Below are 27,326 nucleotides of genomic sequence, written 5' to 3' on the forward strand. Positions count from 1 at the left end.
GAAGAGAGGAGCCCAACCCGAAGAGCAAATTGCAGATTTCAGATGGGTGAGCGCATGTGTCTGACTGGAGTCACCCCAAAAACCTCTTGGCTGGGTGGCACCCTGCAGAATAGGACGAAGGACAGGAACAATGTGGGCATGGAAAAATCCAGAACCATGTCTGACAGGGCAGCAAGGGGGCCAGCCGGGTAGGGTGGTAGTTGTTGCAGGGGTCTGGACAGCAGGGAGAGCTGCTGGGTGGTGGGACCTAGGATCTGTGGTTGGGCACCAGGGTGGCAGCAGGAGGGGGAGGGAGGAAGACCATGGGCTCCAGGGAGCTGGGGGAGAGGCACACTGCCTGAGGACAATCCCAGTCCCTCACAGGGATGGAGGGATCGGGGCAAACAAAACCTCTTGTTTTCTCATTGGTAAAATGGGAATAATTCTAGAACCTATCTCACAGGATTGATTGTTGTGGATATAAAATTAAGCTAACTCTTGGAAAGCACCCTGGGCTGGCTTTCTGGAGAAGCCAGCTTTCTTTACCTTGGAAGGCACCACCACCACAGTTTTCTAGTGTATTCGACCTTGCCCCCCAGCTCCTTCACACTTCATTTAGATAGATCCCCAATGAGCCTGTCCCATGGGGACGCAGGCATTCTGAAGAGGGGACCCCCGCCCGGCGCTCAGGCTGGGGCCCTCACCCATTCTGCAGGACGGGATGGATTGGCCTGAAGTTGGCTGGAGGTCAAGAGATTGGGTAAAATCAGGGGTGCAGATGCTTGGAGACGGGGCCAGCAGGGTCTCAAATAGCCTCCCTCTCTCCAAGGCCCTTCTCGGGCAATGATCCATTTTGTCTGAACCCTCAAAACATTCTTCTCCCTTCCCCAGCTTCCTTCTGAAGGCTTCGTCTCCGCCCTACTTTCTAGCAAATCAGGCTAAAACACTGGCACAAATGTCACCTCACCCACCCATCCTCCCAGCTACCTGCTCTGGAGGGGACGGCCAACGGGGCCCCAGTCTGTACCTGAGCAGAGTTCAGAAGTTAAGGAATGTGCTCCAGATCCCTTCAAGGCAGGCTTCTGGCTCCCTGGAGGCAGGAAGTGACTGCGGCTGGCCCCAGGCAGTGCTGAGAGGCCCTTGGTGGCCTGCCTGGCTGGGACAGCACCTGTAAGGCGGTATTGGCATCCCTGGGACTCAAAGTGGGCCTCCAGAGCTCCTTGCATTGTCTGCAGGTAAATATCTGGCCCAGCAGACAGGCCTCTGGTTTCCAAGGAAGACGATTCATTGCAGACCCTGGTCTCATTCCTCCAAACTGTTCTCCAGGCACACAGTAAGGCAGCGGCTGTGCCCCGTGCTCCCCCTCCAGCTGGCGGCCTCTCTGTCCTGTCAGGGTTGGGGCAGAACTCCTGCCGGCATGTGGCACTTAATGAGAATAGGAAGGCTTCCACCCACCCCCCAGGCAGCTCTACCCCAAGCGCTGCGGTCCCCCCAGCATCCTGGTCACACTTAGGTGGCAGGAAGGGGATAAGGAAAGAGCACCCGGCTGTTAAGGGTACACCGATTCTGGTTTGAGATCCTGGCCTTGATGAGTTGAGGGGAAAATGGGCAGGATGGAGTTATCCTGAGGGGTGGAGTGAGGATGATGTGGGACAGCAGAACGCCTGAACCGCTGTCGCTGTCCATACTCACGCAGCTGGAGCCCGGGGGGCTCTCTGGAGCAGGGCCCAGGCCAGGTACGCGCTGAGCAGCTTGGGAAAGGCCAGCTGCCCTGCCCTACTGGGGCAGGCCTGGGGGCAGGAGGCTAAGGACAGAGAATAGTTGAGGGTGGAAGCTGAGCAGCTCAGAGCCTGGGTGCTGAGGGAGGGAGGTCTGCCAAGGCTGATGCTCGAGGTGGGGTTCTCTTCCTAGCATGGGGAGGGAGAGGGGGTAGCGGTGGGGCCTGGGCTGGGAAGGTTGGGGCAATGGGGCTGGGGTGGTTTCAGACGTGCACCGGGATCTCCGGTAGGTCATGGTGCAGGGAGGCAAGGGGCTTGGGGTGAGGGAAAGTGGAAGATGAGCTGTGGGCGTGGAGGTTTCCCTTGGTCTTGCCTTCTGATGCCTTGTTTTGGGAACTCTGGCTCCAGCATGGGCTGGCGAGTGGAGGATGGTGGTGACGGGACACACAGAGCTGTGAGCTCTGCCCCCGCCTCAGACACGCAGGGTTTCCTCCGCTCAGGGCCCCTGGTCCCCCTGGGCGGCTTCCCCAGCAGCCTGGCATTCTTCCCAAGCCATGTTCCGATTCTCCAGCTGAGACGGGTGACCAGCACCAACCACTCCGCTTTCTGATTGCTTCCAGGTACCTTTAAGACCTTCCTGTGATATCCAGGAAGTCAGGGATTGTGCTCAAGGCAGCCTGTTTCCATTCAGAGGTCTGCAAATTTGGGAGAACCAGATCTTGGCATCCAGCTCTCTCCTGCCCCCACCATGTAGAATCCAATTTTTAAGTTTCTGCTATAATTGCCTAGAGCCTCTCTTAACAGCGTGTGATCCGCCAAATGCAGTTCTTGGCTCCTAAGGCACCAATGAAGTTCCCTCCCTATCAGAGCACAGGCTCACTTTAAAGGAAGTGTAATTTGCTGGGCCCTGGAGAGCAGGCAAAGAGCTCCCGGAGCAGAGGGTGCACACTCACAGCCCCAGGAGTCCAGAGACTAACTTGTACTGGTTAATCCCAGGTGGGAAAGATCCAGATTGTCTGGATCTGAATTGAAAGCAATCTGCAGGCATATGGAAACCAAAGGCTCTATCCTAATGCCTGCACAACCCAGAATAAAAGAGAAGACTGGTCTTGCCGAGGACCCACTGGTAGAATTTCCAGGACTGGATCCCATACTGGGTAGAATGACCTGGAAGAACAGAGCTTCCAGTTTCTTGAGCCTCGATCTGCCTCTCCTTGCCATGTCTGGCTGGAGCAACCCTGAACTGGTCCCGCCACCTAGGCCAAATCCTTTGAGGCCCAGGTCAATGGAGCTCTAGCCCGCAGCCTGGCTGGTAAATGCTGCTGCTCTGTGACTGCTCCGCCCCAGCTATTACACCCCCCCCCCCCCCCGCCAAAAGCCGGTGTGTTGTGTTCACAGCTAGAAAGGGCAGTTCCCTGGACCCTCCCCAGCATGCAGGCTGAGAGCTGTGGCAGGAAGCGCTATGTCCCTATGGGCTGACTCCTGGCTTTTGTTGTAACCCTTGCTCCCGGGTCCAGATGGTGCAGGTGGAATTCTGAGGCCCAAGCCAGTGTGGGTTTGCTTCTTTGACAACACAAAACTCGAGTCTGGCAACCACCGGATAGCAATATGCCTTAAATATCTGCAAATTCCAGAATGATCGCTAGCGGAGAGGAGCAGAAACACCAGTGTGGGTACAGGGTCCACCATACAGGGTTTAGAGGTGTAAAATCTGGTCTAAATTTAGAATCTACACGTTTGCATTTCCATCCATTCTACTCATAATAATGATGCAGCTGTTGCTACCCCTGCCAACTGCTGACTCTTCCTGCCTAAGCCAGGCGGCCTCTTGGCTACTTAAGGGTCAGCATATTTGCCTGTTGGCCCTCGTTGAGAACCCTGTGAGTACACACTCCTGCACACACTTTAAGGAACAGGCAAAGTTATGCGAATTCTGTAGCAGATGAAGCTCGATGCTGCACGAGGCCTGGCCTCTGCTCCTACTGTCTGCGCGGCTGGGAGCCCTTCACGGAGGGTGACCAGACCCCGGTATGACCAAGCCTCTCAAACGCCGCAGGAGCCCGGGGAAGGCTGTATGGAGACTGGCCACCAGGGGGCAATCGCACACAGCGGACCGGCAGCCCTCAGGGAGCGCTAGGCAAAGCAGAAGGCCGCCTTTGTCTTCTGGGGCTAGTTTTCTCAGGTCCGGGAGGGAATGAACAGGAAATACCGTCCAGGTCAGCGGGGAGCAAAGACCCAAGAGGGCATGAACGCTTGGGGGCAAAACCAACCGCGTCTGCAAGCAAACCCTCCCCCGTGTGTCAGTATGGGAGGGTCCCTGAGAAAACAAACGCCCGTCTCGTTTTTAGTGTATATTAAAACAATTTTATTTACACAGTAACATGATGCCACAGAGAACACAGCAAAGTACCACAGCAAACCAAGGGGCGGCACCACCTGGTGACAGAGGGGACCTTACATGGGTAGATTTATACAACTCTAAAATACGTAGAGGGTTGAAGCTCCAGTAAAGAGCAAGAGAAATAAGATTTTCCACTATAGGGAGTGGGCAGAGCCGTGGGGAACTAAGGAGAGACTGCAGTGAGGACTGCCATGGTTCAAATACTGACAAGGATGACATCTTGCTTCTGCCCTGCTCTCATGCCAAAATGCCCTGCGTATCAACAGAAAATCCCACCCCAGTGTGTTCACACATAACTCTTTAAAAAACTGGCAAGGGAAGGGATAACCGAGTAGCACTTGGAGCAAGTTTCCTGAAGCAGTGTGGTTTCTCCTTCAAAAATGCTACCCTGAAGCCATATAGGGCTGTTCAACATTCAAATTCTCGTGAGTGCAAACACACACACACTTTCCACACACTAGACGGGCAAAGTGGATTCTCCATAATACAATAATAGTCGTAGCAAAATATATGACTCTATACTTCTGCTAGGTTAAAAAATTTCCGACCTCTTTTGATTCCCTGAAACTTTCTTAAAAAAAAAAAAAAAAAAAAAAAAAGCATGGGGGTGAGTAGGATGGGTTAGAGGTGAGAAGCTGGATTAAGCCCAGAGGCTCTCTGGAGGGGGAAGCATGTGATGGGATGATGGGAATGCTGGGGCAGCCCACTTGGGTGGGGCAGCTTCTAACAGTGGCTGATGCAAAACCTACTCTAATTTTAAACAGCTACGGAGAAGGGATGTTAACAGCTGTGTAGCACCTTGTACATTTGGGGCACTTGGAGATCTTAAATGATGGTGACGAGTGGTAACCACCTCTGTAGGAAGCTTTATAAAAATGACTTGGATTTGTTAAGAAACCTCCCAGGAGTTCTTTAAACAAACCTACTGAAACTACCACAGTCTCCTAGAGAAAATATTGCCCAGCTCTCAGAATCACATGGATGCAATGTTCCCAAGATGAAGTCAGGGCGACAGCCATGGTCACGTCCCGGGGAGAGGGACTAGTTCCCTCTCCTCAGATACTGGGGACCACGGCTTTCATCATCACCATCATCTTTTTTCCCAATAGACAAAATGGACTTATTTTTAAAAAGTAGGTGCTTTTTTTGGAGGATGGATTATTTTTATCAGCCAAATCCCTTGACATGGAATGTATGTGAGCTCTCCTTCTATGGCATCTGTTGTAACTCAACCTCCTTCCCTTCAAAGCATCTGGACAAAAAGGCTGGATTTCTTTGGTATCATCACTATCTGGGATCTTGCATTGTAGCTCCCCGGCTTCCCTTATGGCATCTTTTTTGGTCCACAGACTCCCAACTTTCGGCACTGCCATGAGCACGGACAGCTGGCCTTCGGGGCTGGCCGCACTTGGCTTTGTTTCTGTGCAGCAATTCGGGCCTTTGAGAGTATGAGCTTCAATGAGGTAAAACTAATAACCCAGTCTCGTGGGCTGCCATCCTGTTCACTCGTTAGGCTGGACAAGAATTTGCAATCCTTATCAACTAGTGAGGGCAGTAAAAAACGTCAGAGTTGGCCTGGGGTGCCAAGTCCCTCTCTCCCTCCTCTTCAAGTATGTCTACACTTCATTCAAACACCTAGAATCATTTGGAATTACAGTGCAGTATCCTGAGTACATCCTGATTTCTGGGACTAGTCTGTATTTTTTTCAGATCACTGTCAGTATAATCTAGGGGAAAATATTATATTTGCAGGTTACCGGCAAAGCCAAGTCAGGTTACCTCCCTAACGGAAGAGTTTTTAATTCAAATTTGGGAAGCTAAGTGCAATCTTTCCACGCCTTATTATTTAGTAGGCCCCAAAGTTCTTTCATTTGCAATACTAGAAACCTTAAAATACAGTTTTCCTCCCAGAAATATCATTACTATTTCTAGAGGTTTAGATGTCTTGGCTTATGAGTTTTCTATGTTAATAACCTTCTTCTGAGTCTGGAAGCAATACTGGCCCCCACTTGACCTGATGATGAAAGGCTACCCAGACTCTTAAAATCCTCACAGGTACCTTCTACTTTGACCCCCCAATGTCAGTGGTGCGGGTGCTTGTGCCCTCCCTACACCTCACCCAGTTCATCCCCAGAGGGCAAACCTTGAAACCCACTGCCGTCCTCTTGGCCTCCAATTCTCACTTCGTCTGGGGGTTGGTAGGTCTCATTCATGATTCACTCATGTGGACGCCATAGGTTCAACTGCCCTTTCTCTCATCCGGCGGTCATTCTTCATGAGTTAGCTTCTCAGCATCACATCAGTGTACATTAACCTAAGGGGCTCTCCCTCAGGCTGGCATCACAGTCCTAGTCCTCGCTGTGGGACATCGGATTCTCTTCCTTCCAAGACTAGCTTGTCACCGGAACAAGGCACTCTGCTATATATACATTCAGGCTTCGTCTTGGCTACTCCACCCACTTCCCTGTTTCTCTAGCACCGAAATGTGTCAGAGAGATTGTTCCTGCTCACACGGCTTAAGGTAAAGTTCCAAAGGTGGCTTACTTGTTCAAACTCTCAATAAATGGAAGAATCTGTAGTACGGACTTCAACAGAAAAGAAAAAATTTCCAAATAATATTGAAGACGGTAACTTGACTTGAGAAAACTTAAAGTGCTATCCTAGTCATAATGCAAAACTCTTAACACATATATGTCCATCTGTGTCCGAAGGTAGGGTTTCTTTCCACTTGATGAATGAATTCAAAGTTCCTACTGTAATTAAAATGCGAGTGTAAAAAAAATTTGTGACATTAGCTGACCAAATTTCCCTATTCTGGAAAAATACTCCAAGGAGCATCTGATGTAGTACTTCTTGTCTAGAGATAGTTATTTTGTCTGTTCTGCTCGAACCTGTAACACCCTTTTCCCTCTCTACCTCATATTCTGCAGAGAAAAATTAATCTAGCCACCTGTCTCTGGGAAGCCTGAGGCCCTTCTCTGACTAGGTGGCATTCATCTTTTGCTCTTAACAAGTCTGAATATAAAAACAGTACTGAACAAATCTGGTGCGAGGGAGGGACTCGGTTTACCAGTGCTCTAGGGTAACGGTATTCGAGGGTGTCCATGCCTAGAATACTGTAGAGTTAACACGAAGAAGGCTGGATCCAAGTCAAACAGGGAAAAAAAAAAAAAAAGGAAAAGAAAAAGGATACCTAGAGAACAAACAGAGGGCCCAGGGAACATTCTTCATTAAATATGAAACCTCATTAAATAGTCAACATTCAAATTTACATGGGCAAGGCACCACGAGCATGACATTGAGTAAGTGTATCAATCTGCGGACCGTCTGGGGGAGGGCAGGGAGGACGGCAAAGGGAATGTGCTGGCTGACACGGTCAGTGGTCTGGGTGCTGCTACTTCAGTGTATAATTAGGCAAGGACTTATGTGCATGTGGGCTCTGCTAAGGTGAATGAAACAGCAGGCCATGAGGCGAGGCGCAGCCATGCCCTGGGACCCGCGGACGGAGCAGACTGCTGGCCTGCGGTGGTGGGCCCGCTCGGCAGCCGTTCCTAGGGGTCGAGCCCTGCACTCTGGCTAGAGGAGGCCAGGCTGTTGTGGGCCAGTGAGTTCTCTTCCTTGGGAGTCCTGTACGGCTGGCCAGGAGGAGAGGGGCATCCTCCATGGGGAGCCTCACATGGCCCATTTTCTTAAAAACAACAACAACAACAACAACACACAAAGAAGATCACAATAAAATACATTCTTCTCCTTTCTTGATCCTCTTTGATTTAGGTGAATCATATGAAAAAGGCTGTTAAAAATGTTAAAAGTTTAGAAATTTCCAAAAGGCCACTAATGTGCTAAGTAATACTGCACAACCAGTCTTGGCTTTCAGAAGCTCTGCGCTGGCAGGGGAGGGGTCCCGGGGCTCCCTCGCCGACGAGACGCAGAGGACACATCTCTCAACCCTGCCACAGGTCGTTCCCCTCAGAGGCCCGGCCTCTGCTCCCAGCATGCACGTGCACACCCACGTGTATGCACACTCACACAGCTGAGTGACTCTTGGGATTTCAAGGTTGAAGTAAACAGATACTCACAGTTTTGAATAAAACAAGCGCACCCGCGTCCCCCCCCCCCACCCCAAGCCCCCCCAGAGGGAACCCTCATTTCTTAGCGCAAATGTGTATGTGCCAAGGGAGGAAGGAGAGGATTTCTGTAGAACTTGCTTCAGGTAAAATTGCAACACAAACACTGTAATATACAGCTCAAAAAAAAAAAAAAAAACCATACAAAAATTGCACATATATTCCTAGGAGAGGAGCATGGACCCCACGTGTGGCATGGCTCGCAGGCACTCAACATCCTTGCGAGCCATCCTCCGGGGCCACTGCACAGAGTTCTAAGGAGCAATGTTCCCGGGGCCACAGGGAGGCAGCCTCTTCTGTCAAGATCAGTGTTGTGAGGAGACCCGGCAGTCTCATCAGTGGCCGTCTCCCCTCCCTGGCCTCTGGCTGCCCTCACTGCCAGTGCGCTGTGTCCTCCGAGCAGATCTCAGAGCTCAGCTGACAGCCGTTTCCTTCATAGCTGATGTCTACAGCATTTGGGAGACTAGTTAACACTGGCTACTGAGAGGAGGAAGCTGGCTGATTACCGCTCAGGGGAACATGGGGATCTGGGCTCCACCAGCCATGGCTGTCTACACTGCCAGCTCTGACAGTAATCAAAGCCAGCACAACGACCCCTGGGGGGGCCCCCTAGGGAACTGCATGTGTGGAAAATCATCTCCGGGTGTCCTGCCAGCTCTTTATCAGAGCCAAACTGTATGCACCCTGTGGAGGCATCGGTGACACCCCCTTGGGTCAGTTCTGGAAGGGGACACAAGTGGCTGATAAACCCGAACTTCACTGGCAAGTAGGGACAGAGTTGAGGTGAAGGAGAGTCAGGCAGTGGCAGGAGAGGAGAGACTGGCTGGGCTGTCCTCCATGTAGTTCACCTACTTACCGGGGACAAGGGAAAATGCGTCCATGACCAAAGGACGAAATCTCTCCTTGCCTTTTGACTATCTGCTGGAACAAAGCATAGAGTCCCCAGGCACAAAACTGGCCTGATGCTAAGGACAGCAGTTTTGCCTGGTAAGAGAGTCAGTGATTGATCCTTTAGAGACATAAAAAGAAGTCTGTTGTGAGAGCTTAGTGGATGATGGTAAGACTGGTCAAATCTGTCTATTGCTAGTGAGAATAAATACTTGGAGTTAAAAAGATAGGTGATACTCAGAATCATGGAGGAGTTGGACACAGATCACTGAGTTCATACCAAAAGAGCTGTCCCTTCTGGGATGGACATGTTCATTTTCTTCCTGCATTTGGGGACAATTAGGGTGAAAGGTGTTCTGATGGAAGGGAACTGCACAACCGTACAACAAAAACAGACCGAGCTTTGCACTCGGTGTGGAGCCGTGAATGAGCCTTCGGAGGGCACTCATTTTTTTCTGGACAGGGATGGAAGGTTGGTCTCTCTTCTTTCTTTGAATTCCATGGGAGCACTGGGAATGGGGAGTGCACAGGTGACTGGAAGGTGGGAATGAAAGAAAAGTAGCAACCAGGACAGACTAGCGGTGTTGCAGGGTCTTCACAATACAGCCGAGGGAATCTGGAGTGGCAAAAGCCAGATACTGAGCACAGAGCCAGTCCTCCAGGCTGACCCCACCTTCCCTGTCCAGGGACTTCTCGGCAAACTTGATCATGAGCAGTGTTCGCTTGATGTCTAGCCAGTTCTGGAGCAGGGCGCTCCTCTGTGCGGGGCTGGGAGAGATGGTGAGAGTCTGGAAGAGATCTTCCCGGGGGCCCCACAGCAGACACTGGAGGATGCCTTTGGCGTCTGAAATGAGGATCCGCTCAGAAGGGTTGGGGTTGAGAAGGCAGCTGGCCAGCTGCTGCAGGCCCCGGGAATAGGGGGAGCGGAGTGGGATACGAGGCAGGTCTGCCCGAGTGTATTCTTTCTCCTTCAGCTCCGGGTTCTCATCGAACGGGTTGGGCAGGTGCAGCATCTCATAGATGAGGATGCCCGTCTGGAACTCATCACACTTTTTATACTGGGTGGCTGTTATGATCTCCGGAGCGAGGCGGGACTGGTCGCGGAGGATCTCGGGGTCCACCAGATGGCTCTTTTGCTTGGCTTGAGAGAAGTTGCTTACGATGAGCCTGGTGGAACAAGATGAGGTGGGGCTGGCCTCCGCGGGCCCCAGGCCCTGGCTGGTCCCCCCTGGCTGGTAGTGGACGAGCAGCAGGTTCTCCAGACGAAGATCGCAGTGAGTGACGTGGTAGGGCTTGAGGTGCTCCAGGCCAGAGCACAGCTGTAAGAGCAGCAGACACACTTGCCTCTCATACAGGTCCGGGCTCTTCCCGTGCTGGCCCAGAGAGTCCCGCACAAAATCAGCCACCGTGAGATAGGGAACCTCTCTGGTGATGACCACCACGTGGCTTCTCTGCTTCCTGCTGATGAGCCCCTGGCTTGCTTTCTGGGATGGCTCTGTTTCAGAGCAGGGCTCCGGGCTTTTCCCATCAGTTTCTCCTTTCACCTCTTCTTCAGCTTCTTCCATTTCATCCTCTTCCTCTTCAGGGGCATCAGGATCATCCCAGGGAAGCAGACGATTAGGGACTTCTGCAAGGAAATGACCACAGTCCTGCTGGATGTTGAAATGGACAGCCAGACTCTGCCGGACAGCCAAGCTGTGATAGTACTGCTGCGACTCTTTCGCTTTGCTCTTACAGATCTGAAAGAAGAACGCAAATGACACAATGTAAAACACACCCTTTCATAACCAGGCTTCGAGGTGTAAAGGAAGAGTAATGGGGAGGTGACTGGTTAGGAACAGGCCGTGTTACAGTGAAGTCTTCAGGAAGGGTCTTGGTAGTCCTGTGCCTAGTAACAGTAATAATGGCAGGAGACATTTCCCATGGCTATCGACACGCTGAGTACTTCATGTATATTATCTCTAGTCTTTACACTAACCCTTCGAAGTAGGCTGAAGATTTAAGAATTAAAATAGAAAGAAAGAAAGAAAGAGAAAAAAGAAGAAAGCCCAGGGCTACCAGCTTGCAAACCCAAGCCTAACACCAAAGCTTGCTTTTTCTACTACACCTTGTATGTCATCTAGAAAACAGAACAATCAAGAATAATTTTTTACCTACTTTCTGTAGAGGCTTACAGCCCAGACTTAAACAACAGCTCTATAAATTGAGCCAGGATACCTTATTTTATCACTGGTCAGGAGGGTAACATAAGGTTGGCCAGGTGAAGTGTGGGTGTTCCTAATTGTAAATGAATGTCATTGTCAAAACAGGCATGCACGGTTGACCGGCAAGGTAGAGGTAAAGCTTGGAGGGCATCATTGGTCTGAGCACAGTGAACATTTCCATGGCAGAACTCTGACTTTCATGCTTTCTCTTAACAGGCCTCTTTTAAAGGCCAATATTTAGGCAGAAAGGTCTCTCCAAAAGAATTTCATTAAGTGGTTATGGATCATGCAAGAGCTTTTTCATCACAAACATTAGCCAAGAGTTCTATATACCGAAACAACGACTACATTTCTAGTCGTCCAGGGCTAGACAAGCAAAAAGTAAATCAAATCACCCCTAAATGGATTATGATGACAGGCTGTGGAGAAGCGGTCAGTGGAAGACTCAGTGTCTAACACTCATTCACAGACTGGAACAGCCCAGTCAGGACAGCTGCTCCACAGGCTGGGACCTGAGGAGCCCGTTTCCTACCTCCAGCAGGGAGATGCTGCTGGATTTTACAGGGATCCAAGCCTCCTGGCAACATGCCCCTGGAAGTGTTCATGCTGTCTCTTTGCTGCAGTCATACAGAAAAGAAACACATTTTAAAAAGGATTTTCTAGTTTTTATTTTAAAAACATTTTCTTGGGAGGGTGCTGATGAGTCTCCAGGTCTGAGAAAGAGTGTGCTCTGATTTCCATTCAAACAGCTACTAAGAAAAATATGAACTAGGTGATGGGGACTCAAAAGCACACTTCTCATGATAACAGGGAGAAAAAAAGAAAAAGAAAAAAAAAGAAAAAAAACAAAAAGAACCCTGCCCCCTTCCCTCAACTGGACCAAAGGTAAAGGCGTATCTGGGGGAAAGGAACATCTTCTCTCATTTACTGTATTTATACATATTTATTACACATAGAGTCTTGACACCAGTGATCAACACCACAGAAATCTTTCTCTCTTCAAATCTTATACCACCTACCTCATCAATTTGAGGGCACATCAAGCATTTTTTCTTTAACTAAACTTCTGGTCTTGAAAGAGAGATAACCCCAGGCTGAGTTCAAGTTCAAACATATATCTTTCAGAAAATATTATCTTTGGAAAGCTCTCCAAGCCTCTGTACATGCAGAATAATATATACTCCTATATGCTCATCAATCACATCATGAATTCCTTCTATACTGTACTGTTGGCAATATTTCATATTTATGTGTCAGCAGGTATTTAAAAAATCCTATACCAGTCATCTTTTAGTTGTATAGGAGTTGGATCTAGGACACGGCACCATTAAACCCATTCTCAATTTTAATAATTTGCTCCATATCACATCGCTGGCTGGAATGAAAGTCCAAAGGTTCCAACTCCTCCGTCTTTGAAAAGTCAATCAAATACCACTGAGTTGACTTGAATGAGACTGTAGTTTAAACTCTAGCAGTCACTCTCCAGAAAGGACCCTCACCCAGGACTTGGCAGGTTTGGGATTTAGTCCTGACATGAACTGTGTAAACTTGAGCATCTCAGCCAATTTCTCTGGGGCTAATATACAAAAAATCCTGAAACCTACTACCTCATAGGGCACTTGTGAGGATTAAATGAGATCAACTCTGTAGAGTCGACCTATAAATCTCAAAGCTACACAAACATAACATTGCACATGACTAAGACTATAACCTGTAAACATTAAACATGATGTCACACTATAGATCTTCATGTTTTTTCAAACAGAGAAAAGCAAAACAGAAAAATGCATCTTTCTTTGAGTTTTGAGAGCCACCTGCCCCAGCAATGAGGCTCTCTGACCATGGGTTAGGTGGAGGTAGCTAGAGAGGAAGAGGTAAAGCCCAATCCTGCCCACCTCCCTCTCCCCACTCAGGCAACAAGCCAGACTGGCAGTATGTTCTGGTCTAAGACACACCCAGTCCAAGGCTGAGAGAGAGAGGGAGAAGTGTCTGACCACTCTGTAGTTTCTACTATGTTAAGCTGCACTGAAAAAAAAACTTGCCACTCTGTGGTTTGGCACTGGAAGAGGAGAGGGTATTCTAATTGTGACTGGTCCTCACATCGTGTTATTCGGGTGGTATCTGCCTGCACACAGAGACACACAAGGTTTCGTAAGACTCCTCAGAGCTGTGTGAACAGACAAGAACATGGACACTACAACAAGAATTTATGTTTAGTTTCACAGATCAACCTGAGATAAAGGATCAAAGTGATTTACAAAGGAGAAATGATAAATTGTTCAACCATTCTGGATGCTCTGAAGGAAAATGGCCTGCCTGGATAGCCGGCCCGAGGTGGCCCTCCCTTATCTCTCCATCTTACAATATAGAGACAGGCTGAAGAATAATGGGTCACTTTAGTTTAAAAGGTAAAGGGAAATAGGAAAAGTCTGAAAAGAGGGAAACACACATACTAGGGTTTCTAATTGGTTTACAAGCATGAAAATAGTTATAATCGAAATACAGACCTATGGAGATTTCCAAGATAGGATTTCTTTTATGATGAGTATCTCCTAACTCTTTATTATGAGCCTCTGATGATCTTAGTTTAGGTAGGAACATTATAGGATTCTATGTACCACACAGTAGCAATTTTTCAAATATTAGTAACTCGACTCTTTTAGTTTAAAAAAGGAAACTCGAAATGACCTGACTTCAGATGATAAATTTCTAGTCCAAAAGTTATTTCAGAAAACAAGCCGTCTTTTCCAGAACAAATGGACAGGGTTTCTCCTGCCGGTTGTTGTTTTGACCTCCTTCCCTTACCTGATATTTTCTCTACCAGGGAGCAAAGTGACTTCTTCTGGGCCTCCCTTTTTCACTTATCTTTCTTGAAAGGAGTTTACATTCCTTCCCTAAGAGGGTAGCTGGCTTGAACTGCAGGAATTTCCAAAGAGATTCCACTCCCTAAGAAGAATGATTTCCACAGGACTTCTAAGCTTCCCTAAATTTTGAAACAGGAACAAAACAGGAGCTGGAATGGCCCCATATCTTCATGTAAGATTCTCCTTTTTAATAGGAGAAAAATCATCTCATAGTTGTTTTGACTACATATGGAAAAACCTATTTAACCTGCCACCAATTTTGACAGATCTGTCCTGTCTGCACTTTCTGGAAGGGAAGAAAAACTCGGCGAGAGCCTGAGCCACAGCGACACTAGAGGGAGCTGTGGTATCACCATCCGGGAGTCATTTCCTTGGAAGCTGCAGCAAGAGAACAAAACCAGGCTGGGGAGGGTTGACTGTCCTACAATATGCCAAAGGCCATCTTTGTGGACCAGTTACTGGTTCTGTGAAGGTGGCAATGCCAAATTCAGGCAACAGGAGCACTTCCTGCGAACAGGAAGAGATGCACGTGCTGGGCACAGTGACCCTGGCCTGCTTGCCCTCCCAGACAGCACCCCTTCCTGAGCCACTTCTCTGGAGGAATCCGGAAGCCCATCACAAGGGACAGCCAGCCAGGGGTAGTTACACATCCACCACCATGGATAAAACATTGCCACAAACATTGTGGGGAAAGGGGTTGTCTGAGTTAATGAGGATGAGGGAGGAGAGAGAAGGAAAAGGAAAGCTATTCATTCGCAGCAACTGAGCATTCAAACTAGTATCTGATGGCTCCTTAGCACTCTCCATCTGTTAAAAATCCTAAAGTGATCTAGCCAGAGCCCCAGATATAGTAGGTTGGGGAGCCCTTTAGCCACCGATGCAAAAAAATGCGGAAAGAAAAAAAAAAGTGTTTCCAGAGCCAGAGCCCTCTCCTGAGGCCTTCTCAGACCCAGGTCAAAGCACACAATGCTTACACAACCTGATCTTCGTGGGGAAAACAGCCTGATAATTGTTCCTCACACACACGCTGAAAAGTTTAATTCCAAACATTCCCTTCAATACAGAGGCTCATTTTCTGTGTTGCTCATGGCAACTGCTCTGCATACCTTCGAGTCAAATCTGCCATTATAAAGCATTTATGTTTATAATAATAATAATCTCAACCTAGACAGCAAACTTTTAAAAAGCAGAGTGTGGGGAGCTTTGACTGTAAATCCCCATTAAAAACAGCTGGGAAGAAGACCAAGTCTATGTGCCTGATACCATTGACCCTCTCAGAATGCCCACAACGCCTGGAACAGGTAAAGAGGACATCCATACATCTCACTGTCCTTTCAGCACTGGGGGGTGGAACAGATATTCAGTTTAAGGCCACACAGTGGGGAGGTAGGGGGAGAAGGTGGACATCTGGCACCACAGTAGGGAAGTGGCTGTGGAATAAATCAGTCGTCGAATGGAGTGGTATTATCCTTTCTCCTTTATTTGACTCTTCCTCCCAAAGGCTCCTTGACATGCTAGTTTGTTGGCGGAGGGTGGGTGGGGGGAGTCTGCCCTCTGTCCTCTTTACTCATGGACACACTCCCTTCCGCAAGCTCATAGCTTTGATCATCTTGATATATTATTGACTCCCACATTTGTAACCCAGACTCTCCTCAGAGCTTTACACTCATCTCTACAATGGCCTACTTGACCATCCCCTCCCGCCCTATATGTCCCATCCCATAGACCCTTAAACTCAACATAACCAAACCCAAACTCTTCTTCCCACCAAAACCCCTGTTCTTTCAGTACTCCCTCTTCTTGGCGAATGGTGTCATTATCTGTCCCAACAGCTGGCGAAGAAATCAAATTCACTCTGGATTTCTCCTCTATCTTCACTCCCTACATCTAACCAATCACCAATTTTAATTGATTCTGTTCCCAAACAACTTTCAAAGTATCCTCTTGTCTCCATCATCTATTGCTGTCTTTATCACTGGCATGGAGTACTACAGAAGATGTCCAACTGGTCTCCCTGCCTCTCATGTGACTCCCCTCAAACACCGGATCCATCTTTCAAAAAAATTGGATCCCACTTGCCTAACACTTAAACTCTCCAGTGGCTCCCACTACCTTCCCAGGAGAAAGGCCTGGTTTGGCCTCCCTTTCCAGTCTTAATTTCTCATGTCTCTTTCACTTCTGCCATATTGAACTATGAGCAGCCAGCTCCCGCCTCCAGCTTCCACCCGCCAGGTGTTCTCTCTACACCCTCATCTGCCTGAGGGATTCCTACTTACTCTTTCAAAACCATTATCACGTGTCAGTTCTGTCAAAGAGAGAAAGCACTGAACACCCAAAACCTCCCTTCTGTGTTTCTTGCATACGTCTCTATTATTACAGATAGCACACTTGCCGGGTCTGTCTTAAGAGCAGATATTTGTATCGGTAGGGCCTACCATGGGGCAAGGTACATTGTGCGTGCTCTCAATATGTGGGTACAAAATACTGAGGGAGGCTACATCTGATCTGGGGTAGCCACAGGGTTATTCACTCAGAGCAGCTAGAATATATGAACAGCTTTTATGAAACAGATGGAGGTTGGCAAGGTGATGGGGAGGGGACAATGCCAGACTAGTCTGAGTAATGAATGCTCATGGCCTGATGACACAAATGAGTAAAACCTGAACAATGAGGGCTGTCCACTGAGTCTGGGCTGCCCTAAAGGCTTGGGGGTTTTGCACTGCACAAACCTACATAAAATGACAATGTTCCACAACATTCCATTCAATTTCCTCTCCTTTTCCCCAAAGAAAACAATAATTACAAAACACAGGACTCTTCAAAAATATTCCACATTTGCTTTTAATTTTCCATTGATGGGCCCAGTCAGCCTAGTACGCCTTCAGCCTACTTCCACTTTATCAGCAGGAAATCTCATTTTCACATTTTACACATTCTACACATTTTACAGTGCCACGGTGAGCCTTAAGTCAGATGGATATTGTAGGGAATGAATTGTAGAGTGGCAAAAATGAGAAACACTAAAGATCACACACACTATACCATCTGCGCCATTTTGTCACATTACACAAAAGCTATCTGCAAACAGGAGGGCACACAGAATGAAAACCTGCAAATGTGAAACAGATAGCCAGTATTTGGTACAGCCTTGCTCTGGCAACACAGGCTGATCTCCTTGACCTCAATTCCTTGATCAACCTAGGAGTATTGCTTTGCTTGCTGTTACAGAGCCAAGACCCACACACATCCAATGCTGTTACCAATATATTAAAAATGGATTAAGTATTTAATACATAAATGCCACCTGGGCCTCAGGTACTCAGAACTCCATGCTCTAGGAATTTGCCAGGAGCTCTGTCAGGTAGGCCAGGTAATTTATAGCTTGAACTGCTGCAAAAATGTTCATATGCCCAAGAAACCCATTTTGGAGTCTAGAGAGAAATTAAAAAAGGCAACTGTATAAGATTTTACTATCTTATTTGTAGCTTGTACCCATTAAATCTTTTCATGCTCCCACTCAGCATGTGGATGAAAAGAAAATCACTTGTGTTTGTGAGCTAGTAATTTGGGCTGACAGAATGGTGCCCAGAATGTTCACCTTAGAGAAACTGAGGTACAGCGGAGTTCAATAACCATCTCAAGCACAGATTAGGAGTTCAATTAACTTGAATCCTAATATATAACTCCCAACGAGGTTTTCTCACCTTGTTTGTGAAAGCCATGTCTTCCTTTTCCCACTAGACTATTCATTTTGATTCCAGATTTATGTGAGTACCCAAACCCCTTCCTTCCTAAACCAATTCCCAGTTGACACTCCTAGGAACTTTTGTCCGCACTCAGCCGCATTCATTCATGAAGTGGACACTGACCTTCGATGGCTACATACTTGTACAGACCCATGGCTTTCTGTGAAGTTTCAATATTGGAACATATTTGTACTGAATTATGAAAGTGGAAGTGGTTTCCCCCTCTATAATTTTTTCCTTATTACTAAGCCAGTAATTAATTGCCTGTGTCGATAGTCTGAACTAGTTATAAACTCTTACCAATCAGTTATTCCTGTCAATGCGTTTTCATTTAGTGTCTTGCTTTCTCAGCATCCACCCAATTGAGATAAACAAAGACTCAGGTCAATTGCAATAAAAGATGGTGGTGTCCGCAGTTCACCTCTACTTACTATAAGCTTCTTGACATAGGTGGAAGAAAGGAAACAGCCCACTATTGTACCAGGGATGTGCACATCTTCCCTAAGCTCTCTGAGCTCCTGCCTTGAGAACAAAGACCTGGACTCCTTCAAAACAAGAAGATAAATACTACCCCAAATTTGGGACTCTCGGACAAATAAGGCAGGAATTTATACTTTTTGCTTGTGTGAGATTTTTATCATCTTCCCCATAGTAATTTCATCCAAATTCCTTCTGTGGTCTCACATAGCAGCATTTATTATAAAATGATCCCATAAAAGCATTGATAAAGAATGCCCCATTGAGACTGAGTCATAACTTTACCAACTGGCCACTCTGTTAGTAGGCAAACATTGTCACTTGTCCATTCGGGGAAAACACTGAGGTGTGGCAGGGCTATCCACTGCTCAGGTATGAGATAATAGGACAGGTTCCATGCAGGAGGTTAAGGGGCAGCCTGCCATGAAGTAGGTGACCCTTTGCAAAGCTATTTATTCCTCTCTGGCCTCAGTTTCCTCCTGTATATGATGATGAATGATGAATGCTGCTCTTCTAAAGTTGTCTTGAGTCTACTTTGTAGAGTCTACTCTACATGTTTGGTCAGTGGCTACCCAGATTCTTTGAAAGGAGGCAAAAGCAAGGTAGACTTTATTCAGGACACGGAAGTTTCAAGTTCATGCTTAAATTTGTGGTACATTTTATTTAGAGAGCAGGGAAGTTAAGGGTTGGAAGCCAGCCTAAACGTAGCTCAGAGACAGGTCTGATCCGTAGGGTGGTGGCTTCCCAAGTGATGAGGGGATAAAAGGAGACATGAATGAGACAGAAACAGAAGTTGAAGGTTAAATATTGTTTGGGCATCAATTTGGCCTTTCCTTCACCAAAACTCAAAAGTAGGCTGTGCTTACCACACCCACAGCCTCCCTGTTCCATACACTCTAACCGGCTGCATCTGGTGTCTGCTCCCACTGTTACCAAGACTGCATTTTCTTGAGATTTACTAGAGACTGAACTCCTGCCTTCTCCTTATTCTGCTCAAATTTTCTGCAATCCTGCATTCTCTGATCTGTGGGTCCTTGCCCTCTATTCCTGCTTTGGGTCACTTAGATGAGTAGGCCTTTTCCTGATTTTGTAGACTCTCCTCCTGGGGGTGGTCTCTCATCCTAAATCCAGCCTCTCACCAGACATGGTCTACCACTTGTTTCAGCTCTTTGACCACCTGCCCCTTCTTTCCCACTGTTCGGATATTTACCCGGACTACTGCAGTAGCATCATGACTGGTTTCTCTTCTGGACTCTTCCCATCATAGTTTTCCTCTAAAATCATTTCACCAGTTTTCTTCCAAATTAATTGATCTTATGTTATCTCTCTCTTTAAAAATCCTTAGTAGTTTCCCATAAAACACAAACTAAAGTTTAACTTCATAGCCAAATTTTTCAATATTCTCTTCAGGCACTCATTCATTACAAACAGAGTGAAGTGTTTGGTCCTGAGATAGTGTTAACAATGATTTCTTTCATTCATTAGTTGTCATTCACCTTTACCTTTCCACATACCACTCTGAACCCTTCATTATAATGTCTTGTTTAAGAGTAATTTATGCCTTTGTCCCCCCCCCCCCCCATTGGAATATAAGTTTCTTGAGGGTGAGGTTTTGTTTTATTCACATGTATTTCTGTAAACCCACACAGATATCATAATTTTTTCAACAGTAAATGTTTTCTGAAAGGTCAAGAAATACTTACTGAATGCCCATTATGTACACGGTACTATTTTGGATAGTATATATTGCTATCTGATGCTAAATATATTAAATCAACAGGGTAACAAGGATACAAGCATTAATAAACTATGGTCCCTGCCATGGGAAAGCTCAGGTGTAACAGTGGGGAGGGAAGGCATGTGACTTTAACTGTATAATAGTACTGCTGTAGAATCATAAAACTGTAGCATGATCGTGCAATGATAGAGAAATCCACTAAGCATAGAGTGGGTACACAGAGAGGAGCTGTCAACATGTTCTCAGAACATCAGAGAAGAAAATTCACAGAGCTGGGTTCTTTAAGAAAACAGAAGTTTTCTAAGGTACAGGAGAAGAGCGTGGAGGAATAAATAGGTACCATTTACTGAATGCTTTCTTTGTGCCAAAGCATGCTAAGAGCACTATATACATCAATCACTATGTACATACAGACTCCTGTGATTTTTCACAATGGCTTTAAGAATGATGTATTTTCTCCATTTTGCAGATAAAGATACTGGGTGTAGAAAAGGCATGTAACTGGACCAAATTATCATAGCTACTAAATTGCTGAAGTACAAATTTAAACCCGGGTCTGTCTGACTTAAAAGCCCAAATCCTGTGTCGACAGTCCTCAAATTCTGTGCAGGAACCACCCAGAGTGTTTGCTAACAATGCAGTTTCCTAGGCCTCACTGCCAGAGACTCTGATTTTGTAGGTATGGGATGCGGCAGAGGAAAGTATGTTTCCACTGAGGACCCTCAGGCGGTACTGAAATAGGTCACCTGGATGTGACTGTGCTCTTCCCAGAAGCGCAGTCCAGAGAGAGGAACCAGTGTGTGCAAGGCTGCGTAGCATGAAATAGGAGTATTTATAATTCGTGCTAGAGGATGAAACTACAGGGATCAATAACTAAGGATACCTGCCTTCAAGGAGCTCAGTGTCAAATGATCTAAAATCTTCAAGTCACTGTTTTTTTTAAATTAAAAAAAAAAACCATTATGACTATATTTAAGAAAACAAAATTAAAATCACCTATAATTATCACTACTCCAACATAGCCATTAATTGCATATTACCATTTTGTACGTGAATTTTTAAAAAGTTACGATCATACTATTTGGTATTCTGCTACTTTCATGTGATGTTTTACCAAAAAATATTTTCCACGATTTTATAGGGTCTTCACAATTACTATTTAATGGCCACAGACATTCCATTGGATATTACTATAATTTATTAAATTTTTCCTTAATATCAGACTCTCGGTTTGTTACCAATTTGGGGCAGTGCTAATATTCTTGAGGATGCTAGCATTTAGTAGCTTTCTCTCATGATTTTAAGGAGAAATGTTTACATCTTTCAAGTAATGAGAAAGAAAGCATGTAAGTGCAGAACCTATCTAGATACACTCAGACCAGTACCCAATATTAAAGAATAATGAGTGATCTAAAAAAAAGTTGAGCAGTAATTTTCCATTACTGTTAATAAGAATAATGCATAATTTTATATGTACTTTACAGTTTAGAAAGGAGTTTCACCACATTAACACATGTGCGTTATAACAATCTTATTATGAGGTAAGTAGAGCAGTTAGTATCCATTCATATGGTAACCAAGAGAGGTTACATGACTTATCTGGAGATACACAGAGACTGATTCAGAATTTGGACCCGTGTCAGCTTACTCTAAATTAACTCTTCTTTATTATGTGTTGTGATATCTTTTAGTTTAAGATCAATAGAACTACTAAAGCTGTTGAATGAAAACCAGAATATGGACTGAACTGTGTCCTTCCTACATTTGTATGTTGAAGCCCTAACCCCTAAATGCACTGTACTCTTTCCCTCGCTCTCACCCCCGACATAAGGCACAGTGAGAGGGCAGCTGTCTACAAGCCAGGAGGAGAGCCCTCTAGTCTCCAGAACTGGGAGAATGGACATTTCTGCTGTCCAGCCATCCAATCAGTCTGCGGTGTTTTGTTATGGCAGTTTGAGCAGACTAAGATTTGGGTCCTAAGAAGTGGGGTACTACTGTAACAAATACCCACAAATGTAGAAGCAGCTTTGGAAATGGATAGAAGCTGGAAGAGTTTTAAGATCCACGACAGAAAAAGCTTAGATAATCATGAATAGACTATTGCAAAATATGAACATTAAGGGTTATTCTGGTGATGAATCAGACAGAAATGAGGAACATGTTATTAGAAAATAAGAGAAGTGATAAAAAACAAATGACAAAGAACTTGGCTAACTTGTTCTAGTATTTTATGGAATGCAGAACTTGTGAGTAATGTAATTGTGTATTTAGCAGAGAGATTTCTAAGCAGAGTAGTGAAGGAGCAGCTTGTTTCCTCCTAACTGCTTATAGTATACATGCAAAAGGGGAGACATTTTAAGCAAAATTGTTAAGCAAAAAGGAACCAAGGAATTGTTAAGCAAAAAGGAACCAAGACTTGAAGATCTGGAAAATTCTAAGCCTATCCATACTGCAACAAACAATAAGTTCGTTCTAAAAAGAATTCTAATAGCGGGTTGAACAGGCATTTGTCTAAAGAGATCAGGGGTGTGACTCATGACCTTAATCAGTCATCTCAGGAAAAGCCAGAAATAGAAGAGGATTCTCCCAGCAAAGACACTGCCAGTTTGAGCTAAAGGGAAAAAGAAAGCAGGATGGAATGAAGGAAAGCTGTTGGACTTCTTGGATTCAACAGGACTGGTCCTTGGATTCAACAGGACTGGTCCACAGAGCTATTCAGCTGTGAAAGGGCATTATTCTTTAAGGAAAGGGAAGAATGACCCTGAGGATGTTTCAGAGTTTGTCAGGGCTTATTACTCCCATCACAAACCTAAGAGATAAGGCTGTTTCCTCCTGGGTTTCAAAGGGTAGGGCTACCTCTCCAGATTTGGAAAGCCAGGATGACCAGCACCTCAGTGGTAGGCTACCTTAGCAGGGAGCCATGTAGATGGTCCCTCACAGAGGGCAGTGTAAGCAGGGCCCTTACCAAGAACCAAAGGAGCAGGGTGTTTAGAGCCATGGGAGTGATGCTGCCACCCCAGTGGGCCTGGAGGGTAGAGTGCTGAATCAAAGAGGATTATTTGTGAGCCTTCGTATCTAATGGAATTTATCTTCCTAGGTTTTGGACTTGCTTGGGATCCATCACCCCTTCCTTCCTTCTGATTTCTCCCTTTCAGAATGGGACTATCTTATTGCATCGTTGCATTTTTTTAAAATTGAAATATAATTAACATAGTGTTATATTAGTTTCAGGTGTACAATATAATGATTCAACAGTTCTATGTATTACTCAGTGCTCATCACTACAAGTACACTCTTAATTCCCTTCACCTATTTTACCCATCTCCCCATGAAGCTCCCCTCTGGCAACTACCAGTTCATTCTCCGTCTTTAAGAGAATTTTTTTTTTGGGGGGTCTCTTTTATCATTTGTTCGTTTGTTTTGATTTTAAATTCCACATATGAGTGAAATCCTATGATATTTATCTTTGTCTGACTTATTTTATTTAGTGTTATACCCTCTAGGTCTATCCATGTTTTACAAAATGTCAAGATCTCATTCTTTTCTAGGCTGAATAATATTTCATTATATTCCATTCGTGCATATATACATCTTCTTTATCCATTCATCTATTGATAGACACTTGGGTTCTTCCCATATCTTGGCTATTGCAGTAAATACAGGGGTACACAGATCTTTTCAAATTAGTGTTTTCATTTTTTTTGGCCACCACTGTATTTTGGAAGCACATAACTTGTCTAGTTTCATAGGGTCATAAGCTAGAGAGGAAATCTGCTTCAGAATGAATCAGACCCTGAGTTACACCCATGCCTGATTTAAGTTATATTTAGATAGATAAGACTCTGGACTGTAGACTTTAGAGTTGATGCTGAGATGATTTAAGACCTTTGTGCCTATTGGAATGAACTGAATATATTTTGCATGTGATAAGAACATGAATTTGGAGGAGTAAGGAGCAGAATGCTACAGACTGAATTCTGAGTCCTGAAAATTCATATGTTGAAGTGCTAACCCCTGAGATAGTCTGATTTATAAGACAAGGTTAATATATATATATTTCTCCAATATATTTGGTCTTCATTCTTGGTTCCTGACTCACAGCAACCCAAACCCTTGGAATTTCATAAGTATTGAGAGTGACAAAGGTGTCTCTTGTTATGTTAATAAAGTGATTTTTGGATCCCACTTAGGATGGGGCTGGTTGCCAGGGGAACCAACCACGCACATGATTGAAGCATTGGAATTTGCAGCCACTTGGGACTTCCAACCTCCTCTGGAAAGGAAGAATGCCTAGAAATTGAGTCAATAGCCAATCACCAATGATTTAATCAATCATGAAGTCGCCACAAACCCCCAAAAGGATAGAGTTTGAAGAGCTTCCAATCTGGTGAACACATGGAGATTTGGGGAGTGTGGTGCACAGAGAAGTTCTGTACCCTTTCTTCATACCTTGTTCTATGCATCTCCTCTATCTGGCTGTTTTTGAGTTCTATCCTTTTCTTTCTTTCCTTTCTTTTCTTTTTTTTTTTTTTTTTTAAGATTTTATTTATTTATTTGACAGAGATCACAAGAAGGCAGAGAGACAGGCAGAGGGAGAGGGGGAAGCAGGCTCCTTGCTGAGCAGAGAGCCCGATGTGGGGCTTGATCTCAGGACCCTGAGATCATGATCTGAGCCGAAGGCAGAGGCTTAACCCACTGAGCCACCCAGGGGCCCCAGTTATATTCTTTTCTAATAAACTAGTGATCTATTAAGTAAGATGTTTCTCTGTGAGCTGATCTAGCAAATTATTTGAACCCAAGCAGGGGTTTGTGGGGACCTCCAATTTACAGCCCACTGGTCAGAAGCACAGGCAACAACCTGGGCTTGTGACGGGTATCTGATGTTCGTGGAGCGGGACAGGTAGATTGAACCCTTGACCTGTGAAATATGGTGACACCTCGAGGTAGATAAGTTGAATTGAGTTGAATTGCAGGATAACTTTTTGGTGTCCAAGAATTGCTTGGTGCTATGTGGGAAGTATGCCCCCCTCCCATTGGAAATTGAGTCCTGGATTATACAATTTAATCCCCAATTAAACCATATCTAGAGATAGGGCCTATAAAGAGGTAATTAAGGTGAAATGGTCATAGAGGAGGAGCCTTGATATGGATTAGTATCCATATAAGAAGAGACAATAGAGAGCCTCTATTGCCCCCCTTGGCCATGTTAAAGACACAGGGAGAAGGCAGCCATCTACAATCTAGAGAGTTCTCACTAGAAATTTTATCAGCCAGAACCTTTATCTTGGACTTTCTAGTCTTCAGAACTGTGACAAAATTAATGTCTATTGTTTAAGCCACCCAATCTATGATATTTTGTTAGAGCAGCCTGAGCAAACTAAGACAACACCCAAAGTAACGATCTTAGTACTCAATCACTGCAACAGACTTGGCAATTAAGGGGGCATTATCCTTTGGCATTCAAATTGCTAAATTCTAGCACTGATTTCCTTCTGCAACATTTTAAAGACCTGTTAGTCTCTTCAAGAGACAATCACACCTGTTAGCCTACTCTATAGTCCATTAGTATGGGAAGGGATATTTTAAGAAAACAAGCAGTAAAAACTTGTTTGTGTGAGCCAACTGCTGTTCCCTTTTGCTTACATCTGCAAAGGTAGGGTTCACAGTGTCCTGGTAGTTTACTCCTCTAAGGTTGCACAATCAATTGGGTACTTCTACAAACACCCAGAGGGTCTCCAAATAGACATTTGTATTCACCATTTAGTGTAAAACATCCTTTCCCAAACCTGCCAACAACTCCCAGTATATAACCACTCGCCACCTGTTCTTTAGAGATTGCTTCTGCATCATTACAAGCAAAGAAATCAATACTAGGCCATTGATTTGGGAAAGAGACAAGATTGCACGGCAATAATACATAAAGTTAGTCAAGCCCTACTTCTCAATTGTTTTGAAAGAACAGATAGTTCAATGCCCCATTCTGAAATAGGTACTCAACCTGCATTGGCGATCTTGTAGCAATAAAGGCCCAAGATAGATGAGGCACCATAACCCCAATTGACTTAACAGCTCTTGAGTGCTACAGAGAATCTCAAAATGCCTTTTTAGACTCAACAGTAATGCATTAACTAGAATTCAGCTCCCCTCTCTGCAGTCTATCCCTCAGTTTAATTTAAAAAGTGTGGGCTGGGGCCTAGGGTCACTCTGCCAGCGCCAACAGACAGTTAAGTGGTATGGGTGCTGTAACTGCAGAGAGCAGCTGAACGTCTGGTCCAAATATGTATTCTGTCATGATAGACAGGTAAGGCTGATTGTTTAACTTATCTATTAATTTACTAAGACACCATCTGGTCTTTCTAAGCCAAATTAACATGTAAAAATCATTTAGATATGTTAATTGGTTTTGAACTAGGAAATAGAACCAATAAAAAGGGACTATGGGAATGAAGAAGAACATTACCTGTTTACCTAGAACTTTGTGTTTTTAAAAACTCACATGCATTAGCTTCCTTGATCTTAACCCCAATCCCACAGATTATCACTGTAAACATCTGAAAGAGGAGGAAATTAAGGCTCTTAAAGTAACCTAGGGAAGACACTATTGGGGAGTGAAAGGAGTGAACACTTACAGGGATTTTTGTCTTCTAAAGATTTATTTATTTGAGAGAGAGAGATGGAGAGTGAGCATGAGACAGAGTGAGAGAGCGAGCTCGCACCAGCTGGTGGAAAGGCAGAGGGAGAGAGAGAAGCAGACTCTCCACTGACCAGGGAGCCAGACGTGGGACCTTGAGATCATGACCTGAGCCAAAGGCAGACACTCCACTGACTGAGCCACCCTGAGCCATCCATCAGGGATGTTTTATTCTCTTTTAGCCAAACAGTCCCAAAGATGGGTACCATTATTATCCTCTTTTAAAGCTAAGGAAATTGAGACTTAGAGTAGCAATTTGTGACAAAGCTACTAAGTAGCAGAGCCAGGACCTGAACCCAGATCTTTTGGACTTTGAAGTCCATTCTTTATTGGGTTCCAGTTTACGATGGCAAGGTAGGAAGATCCTGAATTCACCTCCTCCCATGGATACACTGAGTCTACAGCCACATATGGAACAATTTCCTCTTAAAAAAATCCAAAGGCTGGCTGAGTGATGACTACACATGGGTAAACAAGAGGAAAGCCACATTGA

The 27,326-nt window shown here is 45.4% G+C and overlaps 1 protein-coding gene across 4 annotated transcripts in view; it reads right to left on the bottom strand.

The window, feature by feature from the left end:
- Positions 1-8,248: 8,248 nt before the first annotated feature.
- Positions 8,249-27,326, bottom strand: part of PEAK1 (pseudopodium enriched atypical kinase 1) — a 312,205-nt gene continuing 293,127 nt past the window's right edge. For all 4 annotated transcript variants that reach the window (XM_059371768.1, XM_059371770.1, XM_059371769.1 and 1 more), the window contains one exon: positions 8,249-10,852. In XM_059371768.1, the coding sequence (XP_059227751.1) occupies positions 9,689-10,852 (1,164 nt within the window). In that variant the 3' untranslated portion in view covers positions 8,249-9,688. The remainder of the gene's footprint in view (positions 10,853-27,326) is intronic.

This window comes from Mustela nigripes, chromosome 13, assembly GCF_022355385.1.
Source record: "Mustela nigripes isolate SB6536 chromosome 13, MUSNIG.SB6536, whole genome shotgun sequence".
NCBI classification, from domain to species: domain Eukaryota; kingdom Metazoa; phylum Chordata; class Mammalia; order Carnivora; family Mustelidae; genus Mustela; species Mustela nigripes.